The sequence below is a fragment of the Perissodus microlepis genome, chromosome 14, assembly GCF_051167445.1.
Source record: "Perissodus microlepis isolate ML-2025 ecotype Zambia chromosome 14, ASM5116744v1, whole genome shotgun sequence".
NCBI classification, from domain to species: Eukaryota; Metazoa; Chordata; class Actinopteri; order Cichliformes; family Cichlidae; genus Perissodus; species Perissodus microlepis.
The window spans coordinates 36,049,910-36,077,899 of NC_140474.1; the positions used below are offsets into that span (position 1 = coordinate 36,049,910).

General features: G+C 41.3%; 3 protein-coding genes and 1 long non-coding RNA gene across 4 annotated transcripts; 1 reads left to right on the forward strand and 3 right to left on the reverse strand.

Moving 5' to 3' along the window:
- Positions 1–895: 895 nt before the first annotated feature.
- On the reverse strand, positions 896–11,394 carry LOC146374331 (PHD finger protein 12-like). The gene is made up of 13 exons (XM_084950171.1): positions 11,251–11,394; positions 9,775–10,231; positions 9,533–9,653; positions 9,311–9,443; positions 9,052–9,216; positions 8,616–8,759; positions 7,081–7,780; positions 5,806–5,918; positions 5,540–5,678; positions 5,331–5,420; positions 3,743–3,825; positions 3,511–3,649; positions 896–2,123 (listed from the first exon to the last, which is right to left on the reverse strand). The coding sequence occupies exons 1-13, from the start codon at positions 11,392–11,394 to the stop codon at positions 1,651–1,653; spliced, it is 2,901 nt and encodes a 966-aa protein (XP_084806297.1). The 3' UTR covers positions 896–1,650.
- LOC146374332 (PHD finger protein 12-like) lies at positions 11,068–16,900 on the reverse strand. Its single transcript, XM_084950912.1, has 9 exons — positions 16,805–16,900; positions 15,512–15,968; positions 15,270–15,390; positions 15,048–15,180; positions 14,789–14,953; positions 14,353–14,496; positions 12,818–13,517; positions 11,277–11,655; positions 11,068–11,162 (listed from the first exon to the last, which is right to left on the reverse strand). The coding sequence occupies exons 2-8, from the start codon at positions 15,891–15,893 to the stop codon at positions 11,513–11,515; spliced, it is 1,788 nt and encodes a 595-aa protein (XP_084807038.1). The 5' UTR covers positions 15,894–15,968; positions 16,805–16,900; the 3' UTR covers positions 11,068–11,162; positions 11,277–11,512.
- A 112-nt stretch (positions 16,901–17,012) lies between these two features.
- LOC146374333 (uncharacterized) lies at positions 17,013–22,852 on the reverse strand. The gene is made up of 4 exons (XM_084950913.1): positions 22,547–22,852; positions 20,333–21,356; positions 18,556–19,428; positions 17,013–17,393 (listed from the first exon to the last, which is right to left on the reverse strand). The coding sequence occupies exons 1-2, from the start codon at positions 22,620–22,622 to the stop codon at positions 20,746–20,748; spliced, it is 687 nt and encodes a 228-aa protein (XP_084807039.1). The 5' UTR covers positions 22,623–22,852; the 3' UTR covers positions 17,013–17,393; positions 18,556–19,428; positions 20,333–20,745.
- Positions 22,853–24,011: 1,159 nt separating this feature from the next.
- Positions 24,012–27,978, forward strand: LOC146374334 (uncharacterized). Its single transcript, XR_014802135.1, has 3 exons — positions 24,012–24,134; positions 25,642–25,776; positions 27,068–27,978. It is a non-coding gene; the product is annotated as an uncharacterized LOC146374334 (long non-coding RNA).
- The last annotated feature ends 12 nt before the right edge of the window (positions 27,979–27,990 follow it).

Sequence of the window (27,990 nt, forward strand, 5' to 3'; positions counted from 1 at the left end):
TCTGTTGTTTTAAACACACTGCTATTACTTTGCGCATAACTGTACCAAAGACAAAACTGAAGGCAGAGACCAACAAACAAACGGACAGTTGCTGCAGTAAAGGTCCGACCGAGCATCTACACCTCAGTCAGTCACCGACTGCCAAAGATTTTCATCAAAGATGTAAAAATGATCATTTTATTTAAAATCATATCAGGGTGTCCAGTTATTTTCGAGACTGAAAATGGCTGTCATTTCTAAACAGTTAATGCACCAACTTTGTGAAAGCCCTAATGTGTGACACCTTAATAACTGTATTTGCATCTGTTGCTGCTTCCTGTATTTTTGAATTAAACGACCATGAGGTACAGAAATTATAACAAAACACATCTCTGATTATTTCTGTTCCAACCCACGGTCTGCTTTTCATGGAGCACGTCATCACTTTGTCCATTTTTACTTCTTTTTTTGTTGTCCTGAAACAAGCCGAGCCCACCAGCATTCTGAATGAACAGTATGATGACCAGGTCCGCGTCGACCTCATTGATAAACTCTTGATTCCAAATGTGCTCTGCCCAATCATAGGCATTGGTTGCTACCGACAACAAGAAATAAAGCAGGGCTGAACCATTTTCGAATAGGGGAGGGAGGGTAACGCTATGCAATATATTCATTTTTTAGAATTTATATTCAACGTTAATTGCAGCTAGGCTCAAAGTGTTAATGCTAGCTTATTTTAATAAACAACATGTCATATGCAAACAACTAGGGTGTGGCAAAGATTATTTTAGGGTGGCACATGCCCACCCAATGCCACCCCTGTAGATCCACCCCTATCAGTACTGAACTTGCTGTCTCAGAAAGTGAAAACCAAACTAGAGCTCAAAGTAGTGCTCAAAGGCTGAAAATAACAGGCATAAACACTGAGTTTGTTCTTAGAAAATCTTTCTGTATTTACAGATTTGAACAGACAAGCAGCTACAAACAAAGAGTGCTTATATACACAGCAGCACAAGATGTTAAAATGAATGCTAAAACTATACGGTATTTACAGATGGACTACAGCGGAAAGTACAGACTAAGAACAAGTTTTATCACAAAACGTCTGGTACTCGACACAGTATCACAAATTCAATGAGCTGGACAGTTAAAAACCAAAAAATGGCAAATCTACATGAAATCCAATGTTTCTCCAATCGAGAGGCACTGAATTAAAATGTATTTACATTATATATACATGTTATAGTGTATAAGCATGTATGTTTTCATACATATATAGCTACCTGTGGTGCAAAAGCAGCAAAAGAAATTAGAATGTATGGAATTGAATACTACAAAGGAAAAAAAACAAAAAATGTTTGTGCTAAATGGGCTGACTGACAAAAAGGTTACACCATACATAACTAATATACTGGCAAAAACAAAGATTGAGCGCAAGGAAGTAATGTTTGCTCAAAGTCCTAACGGTCCTAACGGTTACGTCAGTCATTTAAAAGAAAAAAGAAAAAAAGAGATTGTCAATAATACTTCAAGTTCATGCAAAGATATAAACCATTAAAACAAACAAACAAAAAAGAACTTTTCCCTGTTGACCAACCAGCTGTGCAGCTTTCCCTTCATCGTGACACAGAAGGTGCAACATAAGAGGGAGGGCGGGGCTTCCTGTGCGGATTATGGAACAGAGTTAGAACGCAGTACGGGCACTTGGTGGGGAGGTACAGTCTCAGAGTCAGCCTCATCCTGGTTGGAAAAGCCGCTTGTTGTGGCAGTGCTGGGTGGTGGTGGTGTGGAGGTGTTAGAGGTGGTGGTGAGGGTGGTGCTGATGACACTGCTGCTGCTGGTGTTGGTGCTTGTGCAACTGGCAGCAGGTGTAGTGGCCTGCTCCTCTTTGGGCTGCTTACTGGCAAACTCAGTGATGCTAAAGACAAATTGGAGGCAGCCCAGTTTGATGTAGCTGCCATGGTGGAGCAGGGCCGTGCCCTCCCAGCCCGCCCCGCTGCCTCCAATTAGACTGGAGCTACTCGCTTTGCAGCTACAAGACGGCTCAGCACCACCCTGACATTGGCTACTCATCACTCCTCCTACTGGCAGCAACCCCACCATGGAGTTGGCTCCCTCGTCCTCTTCCCGTTTCTTACTGCGACCTACGCAAAGAAGAAATGCAGCAGGTCTGAGAAAGACGTCTGTACAGACTAGTGTCACAGTAAACTCCATTAATGTGGAGACGATGCAACCATGAAAAGATTTCACTGATTACATTTTATCCACAAAATAAAAAATGAACACTTTGTTTTGAAAATGAGACTAAAATCATGTGGAAAGCTGAACTCTGGCAAACATGTTTTACACTCATCATCTATAAACAGTTTCAGAGAAATTTGATTTAATGCTGTTTCACACTGCAGCTCTTTACTAATTAAACATCTGTCCAAATGATCTTTAATAACAGATTAAGACTGGAAGCTTTATGTGATACCAGCAACATTCAGATTTTACATAACGTGGTCTGCCACAGAACAAGTATATCTGACTGCTCATTTTAGCACTTTATTTATTTACCTTTCTCATTGCTACAATGCCACATGCACCAAGTTTACCACTGTACTGTACGTTTACTACATCCTTACTTTTACTTTGAAATTGCAACTGATAATAATAAGACAACCCGTTCTTTCCCATTTGGTGTTTTCTCTACCAGCAGGCTCGCTGGCTAGATCGCCATTATGGATGGAGATGAACTCCAACACCAAACTCATGGTTTGTTTTGTTCCCTGCACTTCAAGCTGGCACTCTAACCAGAACCTACAACAGACGGAGAACTGGTTCGTGTGCAGTTCTCCAACAATGAGAATACAATGAGCTCACTGGGACTCAGAGCAGAACAAGAGCCAGCAGCTGCAGTCCAAGAACATGGGCTGACTGAAGACAGCTAATGATGATGTTCACTTATTTATTTTAGTTTTATATTAAGCTAATATTATTCACTTAAAAATAAGCACGCATAGCTCAGCACATCTCATAGGCTACTGTAAGGTATGAATTACAGCAAGAAGGTGATAAGTTTTCTTGTCATTGGTTCACTGCACTGCATAAACTAATTACATGTACCCATTAAGAATGACAAATGTGACCTTGACCACAATTTGGATGAAGAACACTAAAAGCTGACCAATACTGCAGGAGCAGTGTCAGTGTAACAAACAGGACACTGACATTAAGCACATGGGGGGCTACACTTCCTGAAATTCTAGCCAAACTAAAAATGATTCTTTTCAGTATTAGAGTATAAATTAAAGTATTCCTTTAATTTACAGAAGCAATGATGTTATGATTTCTTCACAAATAAAATTTTAACTATTTTAACCAGAACACATACAGATGAGTGGCTAAGTGGAAGAAGATGGATGGATATTCATAAAAGGTTCATACAAAATCTATGAGCGACGACCTCATCAGCAGTCCAAGTCAAACTGGGCACACAGACCTGGGTTCCTTCAAGCCAATCCAAACAGATGACGGAGATGTACTTACGAATGATTCCTTGGACTTTGGCTACCAGGCCACCGGGTGGACATGGTGAGGTCTTCTCAGAGAAATCGCATGAGTACAGGACATTATCCACTGTGGTGCCATGCTCGCTATAGTTCAGAAGCTCATAATGCTTGGTATTCTGAAGGACGACAAACACACACACACAATTTACATCTTGGTCACTAACAACCACAGGAGTGCTCTGCAGAGTGATGTAGTTTAACGGCCTCACCTCATCATAGAAAATACAGGCATGTTTCCCCGATACGTAGTTGCAGTGACCGTAGTTTGTAAGGCACACATCCATGTCAGCACCTTAGAGAAACAGTTAAAGACTTAAACACCCTTTCCCACAACACAAAGAATACAGATTTGCAACATGGATTTTTTTTTCTGCAATATTGACGTGTCAAAATGTATTTTAATGACCTGCACTCCAATGTGACATATTGTGTTTTTGTTCAGTAGTTTCTATTCCACATGGTCCTGTTGTGACCCTCACAGGTCTAAGAACTTACTTTCACAGACAACTTGCTTAAAATACTCCGATTTAAAGATGACGGTATCAACTATCACTCAACCTGACTAATGATGCAGAGATTGGGAGCTAGTACAGGCTCCGTATATTATTATATTATACTCTGTCGTGTACTGCTGCCTGTCGTGCAGAAGTACAGTCATGGTTAAAAGTGTATGAAACACTAAGCAAACCATTGTTGCTTCCATAGAAATAAAGATGACAAGTAGCAGGTACATACTGCTAATCAAACACAACTGATTAACTGATTATCAGCATGAGTGACCACCTCTATAAACTCAGAAGCATTCTGGTGTGTGTCAACATAATGCCAAAGAGGAAAGATGTCTTAAAGAATAAATGAGTGCTGCATGTCAGTATCTGAAGTTGCATGAAGCCAGTCCCAAACACGCTCATAATTCTACCATGAGAAAGATTATTCACTATTCAAGTGGAAAACATGCAAGACAGCTGCAAAATATTCCCAGGAGCTAAAGTCCAAAAAAAGTCACCAAGGATCAGGCAGTGCAATGACTCCAAGCACATCAGCAAATCTGTCTGGTGGTTCTGCAAGCTGATGAATGATGGGGTGTTGTTAGTTTTTCCACACACTGCTTTTGCTTCACTTCCCATTTTTATATCTGTAAGAGTGATTAGCTCAGAGCCAAGACACCAAACCAGGGGCCCTGGTACACCTGCTGTGTTGGCAGCTTTGCGTGTCACCAGTAATACCATCACACAGCTATATCCATTCATGCTAGCTGTTACGGTGCATGTACGTGCTGCAGTATTCTTCTGAACAATAGGTGTTGCCCGTCCTCCAAATCAGCGCTGGTATAGAAGGAGAAGAAGTCAAAGTTGGAAGCCAAGGAATTTTAAAGTTTCTGCCAAGTTTCAACATCTCCCTCTGTGAAACCTGTGAATCTCTAAACTTCTGTACTGATATGATGTTAGGATGCCATTAAAAACAGACTTTAACCCAGCTGCAGCAGCAGTGCAACAACACACCAGATTATAAAAATGGAGAAGTGCATGACCAGCAGAGATGACAGCTTACAACATGTAACATCAACTTTGCTGTACGGTGACATTTGCCAGGCACCACACAGCAGGTATGATGGGGCCCTACCTATGTTCTACTTCGGTCTTACTAAACTTTAGTCACAAGGCAAGAATATAACCTAAATCAAACATGATTAACTGCAGTTTGGTGAACTGGTATGATTTCAAAAAACTACGTGAGACCAGCTTTAATACTGTTCTCCTACGTGAACCTTTCCCCATCAAAGGTGAAATGTCCTACCTGATCCTATGTGTAACGTCCTATAGCACATGCTGACAGCTGCTCCTCTTCCTGTCAGAGGGTAAAAGACCGCTCTGGCTTGCACCTTTTCTGACCTGGAAGGAGGAGAGTGTAGGTTTTAATAATTAGAACAAAACAGCAATCAAACAGCAGAAAAACTGACTTCTTGACAAGTAAACAGACTAAACTGTAGTGCAAAGGTGTCTTACTGTTTGGGTGGGGTGCTGAGGTTTTTGGGGTAGTGCTGGTGGTGGGGGGAGGTTGAGTACTGGGCACTTTGGGAGCAAAGAGCTGCTGGATCCTCTGATGGGCCAAGAGCTTGATCATCTCTGCATCCAGTTTGTCCAGCTCGATCGATGTGCACAAAAACACAAACACACACAACCGCTAGAAGCTAATTACATCTTCGTGTGCTTCATAGCAGAACACAGCAATACGAAGGCTCTTAAACTGTCACATGTGGCCACAGAGTGACAAACTCACCCCCATCCTCCTCTTTTCCATCCTTCATGCAGCTGGACAGGTTGGTGATGGAGGACAGTGTGTTGGGCAGCAGTGAGTCCGTCAGTGCAGGAGCAGCCTTTATGTCTGAGGGACAGGAGAGGAAAAAAGAGACAAACTGATGAGATGAGATAAAAGAAGGACCAGAAAAAAGACAGTTTTTGATATTTTACTATAAAGGAAAAAAGTGCACAGGAACTATTACTGAGATAGAAGGCAAAGCAAGTTGTATCTGAATAACTTTTTTTTCTTCATAACTCAGTAACTGAAAATAAAATGTGCTCTTAAATGGCCATGTATCCTTTTGGTAAATGGGGCTGCACGACACAAAATATGCAAGAAAACTGTTAGCACCATCGATTATGTCAGCAGTGAGTATTCAATTAATAGCAACAGTAAACATTCAAAAGAGAGAAAACTCAGGTCTTTTAAAATGAACTTTTCATTTGTTTCCACTTTAGAAAATGCTTGTTTTGATAGTTTAACAATACACAGTATCTGCCAAAAGAGCTCAAGTCTTTCACTGTATTTACATCCCATATCACAATCACATTTCCACTTTCTTGAAGAAACATTTTCCTAAAGACAAAAAACTGATAAATTATTAAAAGTAGAAATAACAGCATCACAATTTTAAGTGATCTGCCAAATAAAATAAGCTATGCATCCCATCCATCCTAGACTGAGGCATGAAATAAAAAGGCCTTCTTCCCATCTTCTTGGAGCTCTTTCTTACATTATAAGGGGGAAAAAAGAGTTCTGACAGTATTGCATCTCCTGGATGAAGCAGAGTTGGTCAGTGTGCACGCGTGTGAATGCATGTGTGTTAAAGTGTGCGAGTGAATGTGTGTAAGCCTTCAAACAAGCATGTAGTGCCTGCAGTGAAGAAAGGTGAGCATATAACCATTCTCAGTTCTGAGGCCTTCTCTGTGCTTTAATGCAAAACAGACTTTATGAAAGTGGAGATGTTAATACTAATAATAATTCAGCCTAACAGCATGACTATTAACACAATTTCTTAATGTTAAAAATGTATTTATATTAATTTAAATATGTAAAATAATGTTGCTATAGCCTCAAATTAAATGTTCTCTCATGCACACCATGGCCCCCGTTCTATGTATAATGAGGAGAGAGTAACGTAATGATTACTTGAGTATATTATTACTATTAGTATCATTATTATTATTATTAGCTGTATAAAGTGATACATTAAGACTGCAGCTTTGACATTTCTGATGATGTGTACCTGGAGTAGGTGCTGATCCAAACTTTACTGTGTCGTGCTCCTGGCTGCCTCTAGATGGTGCATCTGTGAAGGAACTGCTGGTGATTGAGAAGGAGGGCTTTTCATCGGTGCTCACACACTCCTCCTGGGGCTCTGTCTGGCTCCTGTGGTTCTGTTGGCCACTGTGGGGCCATATCGTGGGGGCAGTAGGGCAGTTCTGTTGGGCACATGCATTTACAGTGCTCTCGGGTTCCTTCTTAACCGTTTCTGTTCCTATGTGGTTCACCAGTCCAGAGGCAGAAGCTGATGGCGTTTTCCCAGGCTTCAGTCTGTTCTGTAGCTCAGCCTGCCTGCAGGAATCTGAGGCACTGTTACAGTCTACAGGTCCATTGGCTCTGGGAGGCTGAACCAATTCCAGAGGCCCATTAGGTTTCCTACAGTTCTGACATGGTGTCACGGTGCATTTGCAAAGAACTAGCCCTGATGGGCTGTCCTTGGAAAGAGAGGCCCCCTGGGAGTCACTGGGTGTACTGCAAGCTTTAGAGCAGGGGTCAGGGGAAGAAGTCCTTTCTAATGAGGCCTGAGTTTTCATGTCCTCTGATGTTCCACTTGATTGTGTATTTGCTTTCTGCTCAAAGTGCCACTCTGTTGATGAGGCCTTCTGTTTGATGGATAGGTGTCGCATGATACTGCACTGGAGAGCGATGACATCCTGAAGCCACTGTTCAACACAACACATGTATGTTTTTATAAAGAAGCAACCAGCAGTTCTGTTGAGAGGCCCTCCCCTTCATCAAGGATTCATTTATATCACACAAACAAACAGATACCAGAATTTATCTTTTGCTGCAATTTTCAATTAATTACTCAAAGCTCTACAGTCTGTGAAAAAAACAGACTTTCTAATGCAACTGTTGCAAAGTGCCGTGAAGCAGTTGGTTCAGCTTTCAGAACTTCTGAAACTGAATTTTCTGTTACTTTCTGATAAACACAGTACACAGGATGTGTCAGTGTTTCACTCATCTACACCAAAAATCAAACTCTCTAAAAACTTCTTGTCCAAACTCTCATCCAATCATCCAAAATGAAAAGGAAAGCAATCAATCATCCTTAACCTGCTAGGACCTGGTGTCCACATATGTGAACATCACATTTTGGGTTGGCTAGACCAAAATACTAAATTTTGCTCTACAAAGGCCTGATTTCCACATGCGAGGACGTTATACTGCCACTGTTCTATTGAAATTTAAATCGAATGTCCTCATATGTGGATCTCATTTTTCTCAGAAACAAACATCAGGTAAAAAATAAAATCTGACAATTCTTTGGTTTTACATTCATCAGGTCCCAATCAGCCCAAATAGCAAAGAGAAATTAAAAATGCATGCCATGAAAGAGTTTGGGTCTTAGGAGGTTACGCTGCTCTCCTATTAATCTCACATCCTATTACATCAGATGACACAGATTGTAGCACACAAAAGCCTGTTTCAGGGAACTATCATTACAATCTGACTTAAAGAACATGTTAGGCAGCTGCTGGTTTCTCTTGTGCCTACCTCCTGCTGCTCAGCCTCTGTGGTGAAATGCTTTGTGGGCTGATGGTCAGGAATGCCACTACAAACCAGCTCCAGCTGGCGCACCCCTGCAGGAAGCAGCATGGGCGGAGGATTCTGGTACTGGGACTTGATGGCATCTGGCACCTGAATAAAAACACTGACTGTTAGAGACAATTTAACACTTTCTAGCAAATTAACCAGTATGTTCAGATGTGTCTAAAAATAGCATCACTTCATATACAAGTGCACAACTGCTTAAATTTCAGAAGCTGGAAAAAAGACAGAATGTCAGTATCTAGGTATTACTGTCTTAGTGTAACAGATATATTATTAAAGCCATTAATTTCCTAGATCTCCACCTGTGTTCCAGTGGCCAAGAAAAAAGGATTATATGAAATCCAACACACTGCACCGTCACACTGAGACGCACGTCTACCTTGATGGTTTTCTTGTTGCGCTGGTGAGTGGTGCGCCGGTTGGGAGCATTTTGTCGATGTACTCTACGCAGGAAGTCCAACTTAACTGCGTGCTGGGACAACCTGTCCTGGAACTGATCGAAGAGCTGACAGCGGCTGGACAGGCTGAGGCTCCTCTGATTCAGCTGCATAGCAAACAAAAATATATCAATAAAAATTTACATCAATAAAAGGAAAGGGAAAGCAGCTTTAGCTTAGAATCAGCACAGTGCATCTTACTACTAAGTGCTCGACATGGTTTGGACACATCCATTTGCCGGCAGGTAAAGCTGTGAGTGGAGGGTCCAGACAGTCCATGTGGAACAGGAGGGGACAGTAATCGCACTGGATCAGCGGAGCCAACCTGCAACTCCTGAGAGACCAAATAAATAGAATTAGTACCTGCTGTCATTGCTTCGGGGCTTCGTCTACTTCTTTGCACTGTGCTCCAGAACTGCTGACCTGTTGCATGAAAAGCAGATTTTGACTGGCAAAGGGACTAGACCATTGGGATCCAGTTCATGCTGAGGCCTCCTGAAGGGCTTTCCAAGCAGCTCTTCTTTTTTCCTCCATTTACTGCTGCCTAGAAATCCAAACAAAAGAGCAACATTGAAGAAACAGTCTAAACTGCATATATAAAGAGGTATTTTAAACTTAGGGTGCTGAAAGAAATCATATTTTGGTAGTCATTATGACTGACTGACCTGGTAGTGCAGTGGTGCACGTGAGCTCACTCGGCAGCTGAAACTGAGTGGGGTTTCTCTCCATAGCAGCTGCTATTAGGAGCTGAAAGGGCCTCTTGAGGAGTCGCGGTGTCGGAGCAGAAACTGTAGAACTCTCGAGCTCTGCACCCTGAACTTCATCCTCAGGCTCTGCTGCCTCCTCCTCTCCATCGTTCTGCTCCTCTGAGGGGGTTGGGGTGGATGAAGTGTTGGAATTTGGAGTCCCAGGTCGGCTGCTTGGCCTGCTGCTGGTTCTGCGGTCCAACAGTTGTACCTGGGCCACTCGTAGACCAGGGCCTGCAGCTCCGGCCCCCGGAGGAAGACCGTCAAGCCGCAGCACGCCAGCGTTGAGCTCCAGTTTCATGGCTGGAGAAGCAGAGCGCCTGGAGGAGGATTTCTCTGGCAGGCCGTTGGTCTGTTCAGACTTCTGTTCTCTTTTCTGTACATATTCGCAAACAAAACCCAAACACTGATTTAAAAAGCCATCTCTTGACCCGGCTGTCTTAGCAAATTATAGATGAATCTCTAATCTTCCTTTCATCTCAAAAATTCTTAAAAAAATCATTTTTAAAAAGCTAACAGATCAAACTAAGGGCCCTGGTACACCTGCTGTGTTGGCAGCTTTGCGTGTCACCAGTAATACCATCACACAGCTATATCCATTCATGCTAGCTGTTACGGTGCATGTACGTGCTGCAGTATTCTTCTGAACAATAGGTGTTGCCCGTCCTCCAAATCAGCGCTGGTATAGAAGGAGAAGAAGTCAAAGTTGGAAGCCAAGGAATTTTAAAGTTTCTGCCAAGTTTCAACATCTCCCTCTGTGAAACCTGTGAATCTCTAAACTTCTGTACTGATATGATGTTAGGATGCCATTAAAAACAGACTTTAACCCAGCTGCAGCAGCAGTGCAACAACACACCAGATTATAAAAATGGAGAAGTGCATGACCAGCAGAGATGACAGCTTACAACATGTAACATCAACTTTGCTGTACGGTGACATTTGCCAGGCACCACACAGCAGGTATGATGGGGCCCTACCTATGTTCTACTTCGGTCTTACTAAACTTTAGTCACAAGGCAAGAATATAACCTAAATCAAACATGATTAACTGCAGTTTGGTGAACTGGTATGATTTCAAAAAACTACGTGAGACCAGCTTTAATACTGTTCTCCTACGTGAACCTTTCCCCATCAAAGGTGAAACCTAAGAGTGGCTCAGAGCCAGGGCACAGAATGCAGCAGGGTCAAAGTCACAGCGACTGAATGTCCTACCTGATCCTATGTGTAACGTCCTATAGCACATGCTGACAGCTGCTCCTCTTCCTGTCAGAGGGTAAAAGACCGCTCTGGCTTGCACCTTTTCTGACCTGGAAGGACGAGAGTGTAGGTTTTAATAATTAGAACAAAACAGCAATCAAACAGCAGAAAAACTGACTTCTTGACAAGTAAACAGACTAAACTGTAGTGCAAAGGTGTCTTACTGTTTGGGTGGGGTGCTGAGGTTTTTGGGGTAGTGCTGGTGGTGGGGGGAGGTTGAGTACTGGGCACTTTGGGAGCAAAGAGCTGCTGGATCCTCTGATGGGCCAAGAGCTTGATCATCTCTGCATCCAGTTTGTCCAGCTCGATCGATGTGCACAAAAACACAAACACACACAACCGCTAGAAGCTAATTACATCTTCGTGTGCTTCATAGCAGAACACAGCAATACGAAGGCTCTTAAACTGTCACATGTGGCCACAGAGTGACAAACTCACCCCCATCCTCCTCTTTTCCATCCTTCATGCAGCTGGACAGGTTGGTGATGGAGGACAGTGTGTTGGGCAGCAGTGAGTCCGTCAGTGCAGGAGCAGCCTTTATGTCTGAGGGACAGGAGAGGAAAAAAGAGACAAACTGATGAGATGAGATAAAAGAAGGACCAGAAAAAAGACAGTTTTTGATATTTTACTATAAAGGAAAAAAGTGCACAGGAACTATTACTGAGATAGAAGGCAAAGCAAGTTGTATCTGAATAACTTTTTTTTCTTCATAACTCAGTAACTGAAAATAAAATGTGCTCTTAAATGGCCATGTATCCTTTTGGTAAATGGGGCTGCACGACACAAAATATGCAAGAAAACTGTTAGCACTATCGATTATGTCAGCAGTGAGTATTCAATTAATAGCAACAGTAAACATTCAAAAGAGAGAAAACTCAGGTCTTTTAAAATGAACTTTTCATTTGTTTCCACTTTAGAAAATGCTTGTTTTGATAGTTTAACAATACACAGTATCTGCCAAAAGAGCTCAAGTCTTTCACTGTATTTACATCCCATATCACAATCACATTTCCACTTTCTTGAAGAAACATTTTCCTAAAGACAAAAAACTGATAAATTATTAAAAGTAGAAATAACAGCATCACAATTTTAAGTGATCTGCCAAATAAAATAAGCTATGCATCCCATCCATCCTAGACTGAGGCATGAAATAAAAAGGCCTTCTTCCCATCTGCTTGGAGCTCTTTCTTACATTATAAGGGGGAAAAAAGAGTTCTGACAGTATTGCATCTCCTGGATGAAGCAGAGTTGGTCAGTGTGCACGCGTGTGAATGCATGTGTGTTAAAGTGTGCGAGTGAATGTGTGTAAGACTTCAAACAAGCATGTAGTGCCTGCAGTGAAGAAAGGTGAGCATATAACCATTCTCAGTTCTGAGGCCTTCTCTGTGCTTTAATGCAAAACAGACGTTATGAAAGTGGAGATGTTAATACTAATAATAATTCAGCCTAACAGCATGACTATTAACACAATTTCTTAAAGTTAAAAATGTATTTATATTAATTTAAATATGTAAAATAATGTTGCTATAGCCTCAAATTAAATGTTCTCTCATGCACACCATGGCCCCCGTTACATGTATAATGAGGAGAGAGTAACGTAATGATTACTTGAGTATATTATTACTATTATTATCATTATTATTATTATTAGCTGTATAAAGTGATACATTTAGACTGCAGCTTTGACATTTCTGATGATGTGTACCTGGAGTAGGTGCTGATCCAAACTTTACTGTGTCGTGCTCCTGGCTGCCTCTAGATGGTGCATCTGTGAAGGAACTGCTGGTGATTGAGAAGGAGGGCTTTTCATCGGTGCTCACACACTCCTCCTGGGGCTCTGTCTGGCTCCTGTGGTTCTGTTGGCCACTGTGGGGCCATATCGTGGGGGCAGTGGGGCAGTTCTGTTGAGCACATGCATTTACAGTGCTCTCGGGTTCCTTCTTAACCGTTTCTGTTCCTATGTGGTTCACCAGTCCAGAGGCAGAAGCTGATGGCGTTTTCCCAGGCTTCAGTCTGTTCTGTAGCTCAGCCTGCCTGCAGGAATCTGAGGCACTGTTACAGTCTACAGGTCCATTGGCTCTGGGAGGCTGAACCAATTCCAGAGGCCCATTAGGTTTCCTACAGTTCTGACATGGTGTCACGGTGCATTTGCAAAGAACTAGCCCTGATGGGCTGTCCTTGGAAAGAGAGGCCCCCTGGGAGTCACTGGGTGTACTGCAAGCTTTAGAGCAGGGGTCAGGGGAAGAAGTCCTTTCTAATGAGGCCTGAGTTTTCATGTCCTCTGATGTTCCACTTGATTGTGTATTTGCTTTCTGCTCAAAGTGCCACTCTGTTGATGAGGCCTTCTGTTTGATGGATAGGTGTCGCATGATACTGCACTGGAGAGCGATGACATCCTGAAGCCACTGTTCAACACAACACATGTATGTTTTTATAAAGAAGCAACCAGCAGTTCTGTTGAGAGGCCCTCCCCTTCATCAAAGATTCATTTATATCACACAAACAAACAGATACCAGAATTTATCTTTTGCTGCAATTTTCAATTAATTACTCAAAGCTCTACAGTCTGTGAAAAAAACAGACTTTCTAATGCAACTGTTGCAAAGTGCCGTGAAGCAGTTGGTTCAGCTTTCAGAACTTCTGAAACTGAATTTTCTGTTACTTTCTGATAAACACAGTACACAGGATGTGTCAGTGTTTCACTCATCTACACCAAAAATCAAACTCTCTAAAAACTTCTTGTCCAAACTCTCATCCAATCATCCAAAATGAAAAGGAAAGCAATCAATCATCCTTAACCTGCTAGGACCTGGTGTCCACATATGTGAACATCACATTTTGGGTTGGCTAGACCAAAATACTAAATTTTGCTCTACAAAGGCCTGATTTCCACATGCGAGGACGTTATACTGCCACTGTTCTATTGAAATTTAAATCGAATGTCCTCATATGTGGATCTCATTTTTCTCAGAAACAAACATCAGGTAAAAAATAAAATCTGACAATTCTTTGGTTTTACATTCATCAGGTCCCAATCAGCCCAAATAGCAAAGAGAAATTAAAAATGCATGCCATGAAAGAGTTTGGGTCTTAGGAGGTTACGCTGCTCTTCTATTAATCTCACATCCTATTACATCAGATGACACAGATTGTAGCACACAAAAGCCTGTTTCAGGGAACTATCGTTACAATCTGACTTAAAGAACATGTTAGGCAGCTGCTGGTTTCTCTTGTGCCTACCTCCTGCTGCTCAGCCTCTGTGGTGAAATGCTTTGTGGGCTGATGGTCAGGAATGCCACTACAAACCAGCTCCAGCTGGCGCACCCCTGCAGGAAGCAGCATGGGCGGAGGATTCTGGTACTGGGACTTGATGGCATCTGGCACCTGAATAAAAACACTGACTGTTAGAGACAATTTAACACTTTCTAGCAAATTAACCAGTATGTTCAGATGTGTCTAAAAATAGCATCACTTCATATACAAGTGCACAACTGCTTAAATTTCAGAAGCTGGAAAAAAGACAGAATGTCAGTATCTAGGTATTACTGTCTTAGTGTAACAGATATATTATTAAAGCCATTAATTTCCTAGATCTCCACCTGTGTTCCAGTGGCCAAGAAAAAAGGATTATATGAAATCCAACACACTGCACCGTCACACTGAGACGCACGTCTACCTTGATGGTTTTCTTGTTGCGCTGGTGAGTGGTGCGCCGGTTGGGAGCATTTTGTCGATGTACTCTACGCAGGAAGTCCAACTTAACTGCGTGCTGGGACAACCTGTCCTGGAACTGATCGAAGAGCTGACAGCGGCTGGACAGGCTGAGGCTCCTCTGATTCAGCTGCATAGCAAACAAAAATATATCAATAAAAATTTACATCAATAAAAGGAAAGGGAAAGCAGCTTTAGCTTAGAATCAGCACAGTGCATCTTACTACTAAGTGCTCGACATGGTTTGGACACATCCATTTGCCGGCAGGTAAAGCTGTGAGTGGAGGGTCCAGACAGTCCATGTGGAACAGGAGGGGACAGTAATCGCACTGGATCAGCGGAGCCAACCTGCAACTCCTGAGAGACCAAATAAATAGAATTAGTACCTGCTGTCATTGCTTCGGGGCTTCGTCTACTTCTTTGCACTGTGCTCCAGAACTGCTGACCTGTTGCATGAAAAGCAGATTTTGACTGGCAAAGGGACTAGACCATTGGGATCCAGTTCATGCTGAGGCCTCCTGAAGGGCTTTCCAAGCAGCTCTTCTTTTTTCCTCCATTTACTGCTGCCTAGAAATCCAAACAAAAGAGCAACATTGAAGAAACAGTCTAAACTGCATATATAAAGAGGTATTTTAAACTTAGGGTGCTGAAAGAAATCATATTTTGGTAGTCATTATGACTGACTGACCTGGTAGTGCAGTGGTGCACGTGAGCTCACTCGGCAGCTGAAACTGAGTGGGGTTTCTCTCCATAGCAGCTGCTATTAGGAGCTGAAAGGGCCTCTTGAGGAGTCGCGGTGTCGGAGCAGAAACTGTAGAACTCTCGAGCTCTGCACCCTGAACTTCATCCTCAGGCTCTGCTGCCTCCTCCTCTCCATCGTTCTGCTCCTCTGAGGGGGTTGGGGTGGATGAAGTGTTGGAATTTGGAGTCCCAGGTCGGCTGCTTGGCCTGCTGCTGGTTCTGCGGTCCAACAGTTGTACCTGGGCCACTCGTAGACCAGGGCCTGCAGCTCCGGCCCCCGGAGGAAGACCGTCAAGCCGCAGCACGCCAGCGTTGAGCTCCAGTTTCATGGCTGGAGAAGCAGAGCGCCTGGAGGAGGATTTCTCTGGCAGGCCGTTGGTCTGTTCAGACTTCTGTTCTCTTTTCTGTACATATTCGCAAACAAAACCCAAACACTGATTTAAAAAGCCATCTCTTGACCCAGCTGTCTTAGCAAATTATAGATGAATCTCTAATCTTCCTTTCATCTCAAAAACTCTTAAAAAAATCATTTTTAAAAAGCTAACAGATCAAACTAAGGGCCGTGGTACACCTGCTGTGTTGGCAGCTTTGCGTGTCACCAGTAATACCATCACACAGCTATATCCATTCATGCTAGCTGTTACGGTGCATGTACGTGCTGCAGTATTCTTCTGAACAATAGGTGTTGCCCGTCCTCCAAATCAGCGCTGGTATAGAAGGAGAAGAAGTCAAAGTTGGAAGCCAAGGAATTTTAAAGTTTCTGCCAAGTTTCAACATCTCCCTCTGTGAAACCTGTGAATCTCTAAACTTCTGTACTGATATGATGTTAGGATGCCATTAAAAACAGACTTTAACCCAGCTGCAGCAGCAGTGCAACAACACACCAGATTATAAAAATGGAGAAGTGCATGACCAGCAGAGATGACAGCTTACAACATGTAACATCAATTTTGCTGTACGGTGACATTTGCCAGGCACCACACAGCAGGTATGATGGGGCCCTACCTATGTTCTACTTCTGTCTTACTAAACTTTAGTCACAAGGCAAGAATATAACCTAAATCAAACATGATTAACTGCAGTTTGGTGAACTGGTATGATTTCAAAAAACTACGTGAGACCAGCTTTAATACTGTTCTCCTACGTGAACCTTTCCCCATCAAAGGTGAAACCTAAGAGTGGCTCAGAGCCAGGGCACAGAATGCAGCAGGGTCAAAGTCACAGCGACTGAATGTCCTACCTGATCCTATGTGTAACGTCCTATAGCACATGCTGACAGCTGCTCCTCTTCCTGTCAGAGGGTAAAAGACCGCTCTGGCTTGCACCTTTTTCTGACCTGGAAGGAGGAGAGTGTAGGTTTTAATAATTAGAACAAAACAGCAATCAAACAGCAGAAAAACTGACTTCTTGACAAGTAAACAGACTAAATTGTAGTGCAAAGGTGTCTTACTGTTTGGGTGGGGTGCTGAGGTTTTTGGGGTAGTGCTGGTGGTGGGGGGAGGTTGAGTACTGGGCACTTTGGGAGCAAAGAGCTGCTGGATCCTCTGATGGGCCAAGAGCTTGATCATCTCTGCATCCAGTTTGTCCAGCTCGATCGATGTGCACAAAAACACAAACACACACAACCGCTAGAAGCTAATTACATCTTCGTGTGCTTCATAGCAGAACACAGCAATACGAAGGCTCTTAAACTGTCACATGTGGCCACAGAGTGACAAATTCACCCCCATCCTCCTCTTTTCCATCCTTCATGCAGCTGGACAGGTTGGTGATGGAGGGCAGTGTGTTGGGCAGCAGTGAGTCCGTCAGTGCAGGAGCAGCCTTTATGTCTGAGGGACAGGAGAGGAAAAAAGAGACAAATTGATGAGATGAGATAAAAGAAGGACCAGAAAAAAGACAGTTTTTGATATTTTACTATAAAGGAAAAAAGTGCACAGGAACTATTACTGAGATAGAAGGCAAAGCAAGTTGTATCTGAATAACTTTTTTTTCTTCATAACTCAGTAACTGAAAATAAAATGTTCTCTTAAATGGCCATGTATCCTTTTGGTAAATGGGGCTGCACGACACAAAATATGCAAGAAAACTGTTAGCACCATCGATTATGTCAGCAGTGAGTATTCAATTAATAGCAACAGTAAACATTCAAAAGAGAGAAAACTCAGGTCTTTTAAAATGAACTTTTCATTTGTTTCCACTTTAGAAAATGCTTGTTTTGATAGTTTAACAATACACAGTATCTGCCAAAAGAGCTCAAGTCTTTCACTGTATTTACATCCCATATCACAATCACATTTCCACTTTCTTGAAGAAACATTTTCCTAAAGACAAAAAACTGATAAATTATTAAAAGTAGAAATAACAGAATCACAATTTTAAGTGATCTGCCAAATAAAATAAGCTATGCATCCCATCCATCCTAGACTGAGGCATGAAATAAAAAGGCCTTCTTCCCATCTGCTTGGAGCTCTTTCTTACATTATAAGGGGAAAAAAAGAGTTCTGACAGTATTGCATCTCCTGGATGAAGCAGAGTTGGTCAGTGTGCACGCGTGTGAATGCATGTGTGTTAAAGTGTGCGAGTGAATGTGTGTAAGCCTTCAAACAAGCATGTAGTGCCTGCAGTGAAGAAAGGTGAGCATATAACCATTCTCAGTTCTGAGGCCTTCTCTGTGCTTTAATGCAAAACAGACGTTATGAAAGTGGAGATGTTAATACTAATAATAATTCAGCCTAACAGCATGACTATTAACACAATTTCTTAAAGTTAAAAATGTATTTATATTAATTTAAATATGTAAAATAATGTTGCTATAGCCTCAAATTAAATGTTCTCTCATGCACACCATGGCCCCCGTTACATGTATAATGAGGAGAGAGTAACGTAATGATTACTTGAGTATATTATTACTATTATTATCATTATTATTACTATTAGCTGTATAAAGTGATACATTTAGACTGCAGCTTTGACATTTCTGATGATGTGTACCTGGAGTAGGTGCTGATCCAAACTTTACTGTGTCGTGCTCCTGGCTGCCTCTAGATGGTGCATCTGTGAAGGAACTGCTGGTGATTGAGAAGGAGGGCTTTTCATCGGTGCTCACACACTCCTCCTGGGGCTCTGTCTGGCTCCTGTGGTTCTGTTGGCCACTGTGGGGCCACATCGTGGGGGCAGTGGGGCAGTTCTGTTGAGCACATGCATTTACAGTGCTCTCGGGTTCCTTCTTAACCGTTTCTGTTCCTATGGGGTTCACCAGTCCAGAGGCAGAAGCTGATGGCGTTTTCCCAGGCTTCAGTCTGTTCTGTAGCTCAGCCTTTTTCATGTCCTCTGATGTTCCACTTGATTGTGTATTTGCTTCTCAAAGTGCCACTCTGTTGATGAGGCCTTCTGTTTGATGGATAGGTGTCGCATGATACTGCACTGGAGAGCGATGACATCCTGAATCCAGCTGAAACTGAGTGGGGTTTCTCTCCATAGCAGCCGCTATTAGGAGCTGAAAGAGTCTCTTGAGGAGTCGCAGGGTCGGAGCAGAAACTGTAGAACTCTCGAGCTCTGCACCCTGAACTTCATCCTCAGGCTCTGCTGCCTCCTCCTCTCCATCGTTCTGCTCCTCTGAGGGGGTTGGGGTGGATGAAGTGTTGGAATTTGGAGTCCCAGGTCGGCTTCTTGGTCTGCTGCTGGTTCTGCGGTCCAATAGTCGTACCTGGGCCACTCGTAGACCAGGGCCTGCAGCTCCGGCCCCCGGAGGAAGACCGTCAAGCTGCAGCCGGCCAGCGTTGAGCTGCAGCTCCACGGATGGAGAAGCGGAGCGCTTGGAGGAGGATTTCTCTGGCAGGTCGTTGGTCTGTTCAGACTTCTGTTCTGTACATAGTCACACAAAAAAACCAAACACTGATTTAAAAAGCCATCTCTTGACCCTGCTGTCCTACCTAGTTAGAGGCGAATCGCCAACCTTCCTTTTATCTCAAAAATTCTTGAAAAAATAATTTTTAAAAAGCTAACAGATAATTTTCAGAGGAATGGCTTATTTGAACAGTTTCAGTCAGATTTCAGATCTCATCACAGCACAGAAACAGCTTTAGTGAAGGTTACACATCATCTTCTCATGGCCTCAGTGCAACGTTCAATACTTTTGACCGTAATATTTTATTAAAGCAATTAGAGCATCCTGTAGGTATTGATTTCTGCAGTGGTTTGTATCATATTTATCTAAGGTTAATTATGGATGTGCTAGGACCAATTCTGTTTACAATTTAAATGCAGTATCATCAGAAGGCATAGTATACATTTTCACTGCTATGCAGAGGACACCCAACTTTATTTATCCATGAAGCCAGGTAACACACACCAATTAGTTAAACTGCAGGAATGTCTTAAAGACATAAAGACCTGGATGGCCGCTAATTTTCTGCTTCTAAATTCAGATCAAACTGAGGTTATTGTACTCGGCCCTGAGAATCTTAGAAATATGGTATCTAACCAGATTCTTACTCTGGATGGCATTACCTTGGCCTCCAGTAACACTGTGAGGAACCCTGGAGTCATTATTGACCAGGATATGTCCTTCAATGCACATATTAAACAAATATCTAGAACTGATTTCTTCCAATTCTAATCTTTGCGTAATATCTCTGAAATAAGAAATATCCTGTCTCAGAGTGACGCTGAAAAACTACTTCATGCATTTATTACTTCTAGGCTGGACTAGATGTTTTCTAATATTTTGGGACATCATTTTAGAGACAGAACATTACTTCTTACTTACCACATTGTTCATTCTCGCCAAAGTCTGAGATGCAGCAGACGATAATTTACACTTTGCACTGTCTTCATGGATTATTGGTTCATTTTACGCAGATTATATAATAAAGTCAGTCTTGTATTCCTTGCAGTCATATCAAACACACAGGCCAGCACCAAGAAATAAAGAAAAGTGCAAGACGCACTGAAAACGCTGACCTGTGTATCTCAATAATAAAAAAAACTATATACATATGTACAGAAATAACTCCTCAGACTAGCCGCATCATGATGGTCTCTGTGTAAGATGGAGAGGTGTTTCCAGCCTTTCCAGACACAGCGCAGACATGAGGAGTTAGAAAGTTTGCTCCAAAGCACGAGGAAACATCCATATGTAACATCCATATGCCATATGTCCAGGAAAGGCTTCATTACTGATCACAGCCGGAGACGTTTCCTTGGTGGAGTGGGGCTCCTGCTGCTGCTCTCCTCCTCTGCAGGCTTCCTCTTTGCACCCTGTGTAAACCTCTTCAGAAACTGGCAGAGCACCGACATGATTACTCTGCCGTCAGAGGTGCAGTCCGTAACTCTCCATCGATTTGTCATTTCCCTTTCCTCTGTGCAATACACAGTGGAAATGACTCTGGTGATGGTGTCGCCGTCGACATCCAGGGTGCAGACGCAGTTCCTCTGATCTGCCTTCAGGACAGAAAGATCTGCCTTCTCTGGAAGCAGAGGTGTGAGCAACCGTGAATGGAGGTGGGACCCTGCAGGCGGCACAATTAAACCAGCTGGTGAGTTGGTAGGAGGAGATGGAGTGGTGTTCTCCAACTGACTCTCTGGCACATGGGTGAAAGGTGTCGTCAGCAGCAGTTTGTTAAAGAATCCCCTGAAGGCAATATAAGGAAACGCCTTCGTCCCCGTAACCAGGTTATGGTTTAACGAGAGGACCAGATTTTTCATAGAGTCCACATGGCTGGGGCTCAAAGGACGGTTCCTCAGGTTAGTGATGAACATCTGGCGTACGCTGACAGGACTCACCAGCTCAGCTACGAGAAAACAAAAAGATCATCTGTGTTAATCGTGACATAATCAGACAAATTACGGATTTAAATGTCAAAACATGGCTTTATATCATCATATGCTATTTCTACACACAGGCAATGAGAGGCCCGCAGCAGAACTCACTCTTTATGAAAGCCTTAAGATTGGTAGAAGGTGAGAAAAATGGTTTTGCACTGTACATGACTAAATTTCATGTTTTAAACCAAAGATCACAGCACCAAACTCTGCTTGTTAGCATGTTCAGACAGTAAAAATGTCCTGATGATAGAATTCATTTGCAAATTCACATTTTAGCTGCATGTAAATTAAAAATGTACAACTCATAGTAAAGAATAACTTTACTACTACTTTAACATTTCATGATAAATGAATGTCATCCATAATATTTGTGAATTATGGACACATTGTCAGTAAGGCTGCATAGAGTTTCAGTGATGTTTAATAATGAATTCATGTTCAGCACTTATTCTTATTTTATTTAAGCATCAGTCTGTTGAAAATAAAACAGCTAAAGTCAGGTGAGAAACCTCCAACCTGCTTATTGCATGCACACAGTTTCGATTTCTCACCGAGCACATAACATACATCTGGACACCTGTACAGACACGGCAATACACAATGCACTCACATAAATATGATATACTTAATTCAGCATCAGTAGCTATAACTGATTTTGCACATAATGCGTGCAAGATCAAATTTTGGCCACATCTCCGAGGACTCCCTAACCTCCCTCAAAATTTCCCAGCTTTATAAACGCAACGACTGCCTCTGTGAACTCTCACAGCTCCATCATGCTTCTATACAGATTCGTAATTTATTAACTTTATCGTCTAATTCAGGGCCAGTTGCTAAAACATGTAAACTCAAACCCTCCACATACAAAAACAGGACTCCAGGATGACCGCACTGACGTCAGACGTCAGCCTCCCGCAGGTTCTAATGAGTGACGTCGTTTCCATGGCGCGTGCATTAAATTGAGTGTTTGTTTTTGTTTTTTTAGCATTTTTCAAACCAAAATTGCCCAAAATTGCAGTTTCTAAAGTTTGACATATTTCACCTGAAATGCTCACACTCATGAAATCTTCCTCACTTTAAAGTAATAAAAGGCCAGTCTAAGGTGTATTTGTTTGCTTAAATATTCTATTATACTTATTAGCTTACTAAGCTTTACCATAGCGCTCATCGAGAATACGGGTGACACCAATGGAGAGCAGGTACCGCTCACGCCGTACTCCACCGGAGCTCATTTTTGGGTTGTTTGAATCCTCGTTTCAAACACTAGCTTTAAAACTTTGGAAACAAACAGGTTTTCACAGCGCTATTAAACAGACCTCCTGCTCGCACTCTCATGTGAAAACCAAATTCGAACGTTGGCTTCTGCTTTTATACCTGCCGCGCTACACGTCATCCTCGTCACCTTGACTCCCAGGGTCACGCAGGCGACGCGGAGTGATTCAGAATAAGTTTCCTATAATTATCAGATTTTTAAAAATAATAATTCTCATTTAGTTTCGCAGTTTCTAATCATAAGTATTTTAATTATTGAATTATTGTAATATGTAACGTGTTTTTTGATCATTAATTAGCCTCCTTATAAACAACGAGTAACTGAAAGCCATAAAGAAAATTCATCACGTTAATTAAGTCTGCTTATTTCCTTTGTTAAAATGAACTGAGTTAGTCCCTCCGTTTAAAAAAATATTTAAAGAAAAGAAATCACATTTATTCGGGAAAAATAAATAAAAATATTCAAATGAATGAATAAACAATGAACATATAAACAAACGAAACGTGTATAATAAAGTCGTTGTACTGTGAAATATGTCACTTTATTTAACTGTGCCTTTGATAAAAAGGTTTCCCCTTTTCCCCGTTGTAGTTGTACAGAGTGAAATTCACCTGAAATTTGTTACAAACTCTTGTGTACAGTGATTTATCCGCAATTTTTGAGGACTCTGACTTTAAACTATTTTACAAACGCGAATTTGAAACTTGAATAAATAGCGATCCCTTGAGCTTTTACAATAGCCTATGAAGGTTAGTATTTAAGCTCAATAAGCTGCTGCATTCATAACATTTTTATTGGAAATTTATCTCCGTAAGCACAAAAATAAATCCATAATAAAAGAAATTTTACCGTTGAAGGAACTTCAGTGTTGATCGTAGGTCCACATGGTAATGCATGTAAAAGTAGTAGTAACTGTTGTGTGCCCACCTTATTACTGAATTAGGCAGAGCACGCTGAATTAAATCAGGACATAAAGCACGGTCTTTCTCTTGCTTTATTGAATGCTGTCGATCTGACAACTACCATGTAACGGGGCCTCCTTCGGACCACCACATCCAGTTTAAAAGTCATCACATTAAGACAGCCATATATCAGTACATGACATCCCCCTTTTCCTTGGATTAAAATTTTTAAGACTAAAGTTTGAATGTCTTTTTTTTTCTTTAACATTGAACATTCTTTCTTGTCTTACTTTCGAACAATTATATTATCTAACTGCCTCACCACACACTGTGTAAAAAAAAAAAATTCAGTAAAAATACAGTACAATCTACTGTATAAACGTGAAGGAATTTTCCGTATTAGTCATTTACAGGTATTTTTCTGTATTTCTCAACTACTGCAATGCATTGTGGGAAAAAGAACCTGAAAAGGAGGGAAAAGTAAGCGCAAGAGCAGCCAGTAGGCTTCTTTCAGGCTTCATCTGGATTTTGGACTCTGAAGTTGGAGAAACTGCCTTCAAATTTCTGTGGTAAGTATTAAAACTCATGTTTTCTTTTATTAAAATAATGTTTTTCAAAAGACTCCGCGTTTTTATTTAGAAAGAATTGTTAATTCTTAATTCTTAAAGAATTGTTAATTCTTTCTAAATTGTTAATTAATGCCACAATCGCAATTCTTTTGCAATCCTGGCTCAAGAGTTGGGTGTTCGTCTTGTAATCGGAAGGTTGCCGGTTCGAGCCCCGGCTCGGACAGTCTCGGTCGTTGTGTCCTTGGGCAAGACACTTCACCTACTGGTGATGGCCAGAGGGGCCGATGGCGCAATATGGCAGCCTCGCTTCTGTCAGTCTGCCCCAGGGCAGCTGTGGCTACAACTGTAGCTTGCCTTCACCAGTGTATGAATGTGAGAGTGAATGAATAGTGGTATTGTAAAGCGCTTTGAGGGGTCCCGAAAAGCGCTATATAAATGCAATCCATTATTATTATTATTATTATTAATTTATTTGTTAACTGGTTTCGGCTGTCTCCAGACAAGTCAGGAATATTTTGCTGACTCATTTTTTTAAATAATTGTTATTTAGGTTTAACATGACTTAAGCTTTCCATTTTAGTTAATGTTAAAATAATCTTTACTGTGATACCACCAGTTTTTCCCTTCAGTGGCTGAACCAGTTTTCATAAATATTATAGTTAGCTGTCTGTGTCTCTCTGGGTATTACACAGCTGTGACTGCTAACTAGCTAATTAGCGAAAGTCAGCGATGTGGATAACTGGGGAAAGTGAGAACTTCATGGTCCTAGAAATTATTCTAGGACTCTAATAAGTACTGTATCAATACCTGTGTTTTACAGTTGGCTCTACTGTACACTTTAAAGGGTTTCAGGAAAAGTTACACTAACCCTAGTTTAAGCCTCAGACCTTCCTGGCTGATGCTAGCAAATGCTAATGTTAGCCTCTGATTTGGGCTGCTAAAGTAAATACTTTTAGCTAGCTGACCAGCATAGATTATTTCGGTGGTTAACAGACTGTAGTGGTAAAATTATTGAAAGTATAGTTTCACCTCAGCACATTTACAATTATGTCTATTTTGTAGCACATAGAAATGTTTAGTTAATATTTGCAGACAGACACATTTTCCCTGTAACTGTGTTTTTGCTCCAACATTTGTTGAAAATGTAATTTATGAAATGCTGAGCAGCATTTCTAGTATGTGGAATATTTTTGTCACCCCACTGTGCTAATGTGATTAAATACTAATAATGATTACTAAAAAAATTCAATAATAAATCAATAATAACTATTTCTTGATTGAACTATAATATAAGCGCAGTGCTGGTGTGCAGGGGCTTTATATCCCTTATCTATATCAAGCTTTTAGCCAAATATAAGCAGAGATATTTGTATCTTTCTTAAAAATCCAGATCCTTACAGATTATTTGAGAAATGGATCAACAGCTATCACTACTTGAAGCACTCTAAGTCCTGCAATGGAAAAATATCCCTTATTTCACCTTTGATCACACACTTTGGTTTTCCAGTGCAGAGCAATGGCCAAGAAAAGGACAGACTTCCCCGAGTGAAAAAAAAGATGAAGATACAAGTTGGTGATGATCCAGAGCAGCTGGTCTCAGGAAATGAAGAAAAACCCTGATCACCTTCTCTACAGAAACAAGGTGAGTTTAATGTTGTGGTTGATTTAGTTTTTCAGGGTATGTATGTTACTTTAATTATAAACTGCTTTTGTTGCAACAGAATGCTGCTATGTGTATGCAACTCTACGTGAATTATAATCCTTTGTAGGGCTGTGTGATATGACCAAAATCTCACATCCCAATATAAGACATATCTCTCCTGATAACGATATATATCACAAAATAGTGCATTTTCTGTAAATTCTGTGATTCTCGGGCAACTCGACTTATGTGAAATGTTTTCAGTTGGGCGTCGTGTACCTGGAGTCGAGTGTTTTGACCAAGGCATGAAACTATACATTTTTAGACATGAGTTTAAACGGCCGCCATTTTCTTTCTGAGTATTTATTACACGGCGTGCTGCAAGGAAAAGCCTGTTCTAACGTTTGAGTCTAAGGATTATTTTGAGCACCTGACGGCTCTTTTTTGCTTTTCATTCGTAAACTCTCTCGAAACTCTTTCATGTGATTCTTGTGTAGGTGGTTAAAGAGGTTTGTCGTGTTTGAGTGGTGGTGGGGACCAGTTTGTGGCATAATTTGCATAGTACAGTTTTCTGGGGCGTGTCAGACTTTTCATAACCAAACCATGTCCATGCTACAGAGGTAGCCCCTCGTTTAACAATAAGGTCCTCGATTTCTTTCGACTGGTCCTTCTGTTTGGAGCTAGCTGGTTCTGCCTCATCCTTGCTGGCCATGCTGGTATTCTCTGTGCCTTCATCTGCGTGGTGACTGTAAGCGCCATTTATAGTTACTTGATGTTTTTATTTGAGGTAATTTGTTTGATGCATATTCTGAAATTTTATGTTTGAGAATAATGTATATCATTTCAGTTTATTTTGAAAAGTCTCAACAGACACTTTAGCTTTATTGTGAAAGGTTTATGTGGAAAATAAACAAGCAGACGGCGGAGCCACGCAATGGTTTTACCGTCATTGTTGGTAATGAAAGTACGCGTAAAAACAGTCACTTGTCCGTCCATAGTGTGGTTATTGTAGGTATAAGAGAAAGAGAACTTTAAGAAATAATATAGCAACTACAGTGACCATCAAAATCATGAAAAAAATATTGCTGTAAACAGTTTATTTTGCAACACCACAAAACAAACAATAGTGTATAATATGAAACGATAGATATTTTTATATCATCTTATATATATCGTCATATCGCACGGCCCTAATCCTTTTTTTGCTTATGTTGTTTATGTTCTAGGTAAAAAAAATTCTAAAAATACAAACTTTTTAAAAATGTCTTGTTGTTTCTCTTTTTTTCCTCAGAATAAATTGCGACTAGTCTCAATGGCTGAGATGGAGGAGCAACACAGCGACACGTTAACCCCGACTGCTGCAGTTCCTGTATGAACTGAGCAACTCTGAAAATCCAAGGAAAAGCTGAGTGTAGTTTATTTAAAGCTCAGATGGACCTTGATGTACTAACATGCAGGCTGCATTCAGGACTTTGTCACACTGGTATATGAAGAGTGGTAACAAGACTTTGTAGTAATTTGTCTTACTATTGTCTTATTTGTTGTGATTTAGGGTCTGTGTGCACAAGCAGAGGTTTTTGTTTGTAACCGTAACCTCGTTTTCAGAGCCTTGTCTAACATTTAATGGTCATGAAATATGTCAGACTTTTTCCTCTACTTAAACAGCTAAGAGCATTTGAACACCGTGGAGAGAAAGGTGTGCATTAAGGATTTTGAACTATGATGTTTAAGTGTTGTCACTGCTGAGGATTCGTGGACACAGATCCTTATTCACTACGCTGCTGTTTACAGTTTAACTTTTCATCAGAACAAGCACTTCTAATTGTACTTTGCTCCTCACTGACAAAACAAGTCCAGTAAATGCTCTTTTATCTTTAAGTTTGGGACAGTGATCTGTCTTAATTTATTTTGTGTTGTAGTTATCATATGGGGAAAAGTCCTGTGGTTATCCATCCGTCCTGTTCGAATAAACCCAAAGTTCAGGAACATCTTCTTTAGATCTGTTCAGTTTTATTCATGTGGCACCAATTAAACAGTCAACAAATTTTGACTCAAGTATGTTATATTGTAAGGTAAAGAGCCCAAAGAGTTAATCTCAGACAAATCTTCACACAAATGTGAATTACATTCACTTCATTAATGAAGTGAATGTAATGTAATGCAATTCAGTAATCAAAGGTGTTTGGCTATAACTGACTACATGTGTATATGTCA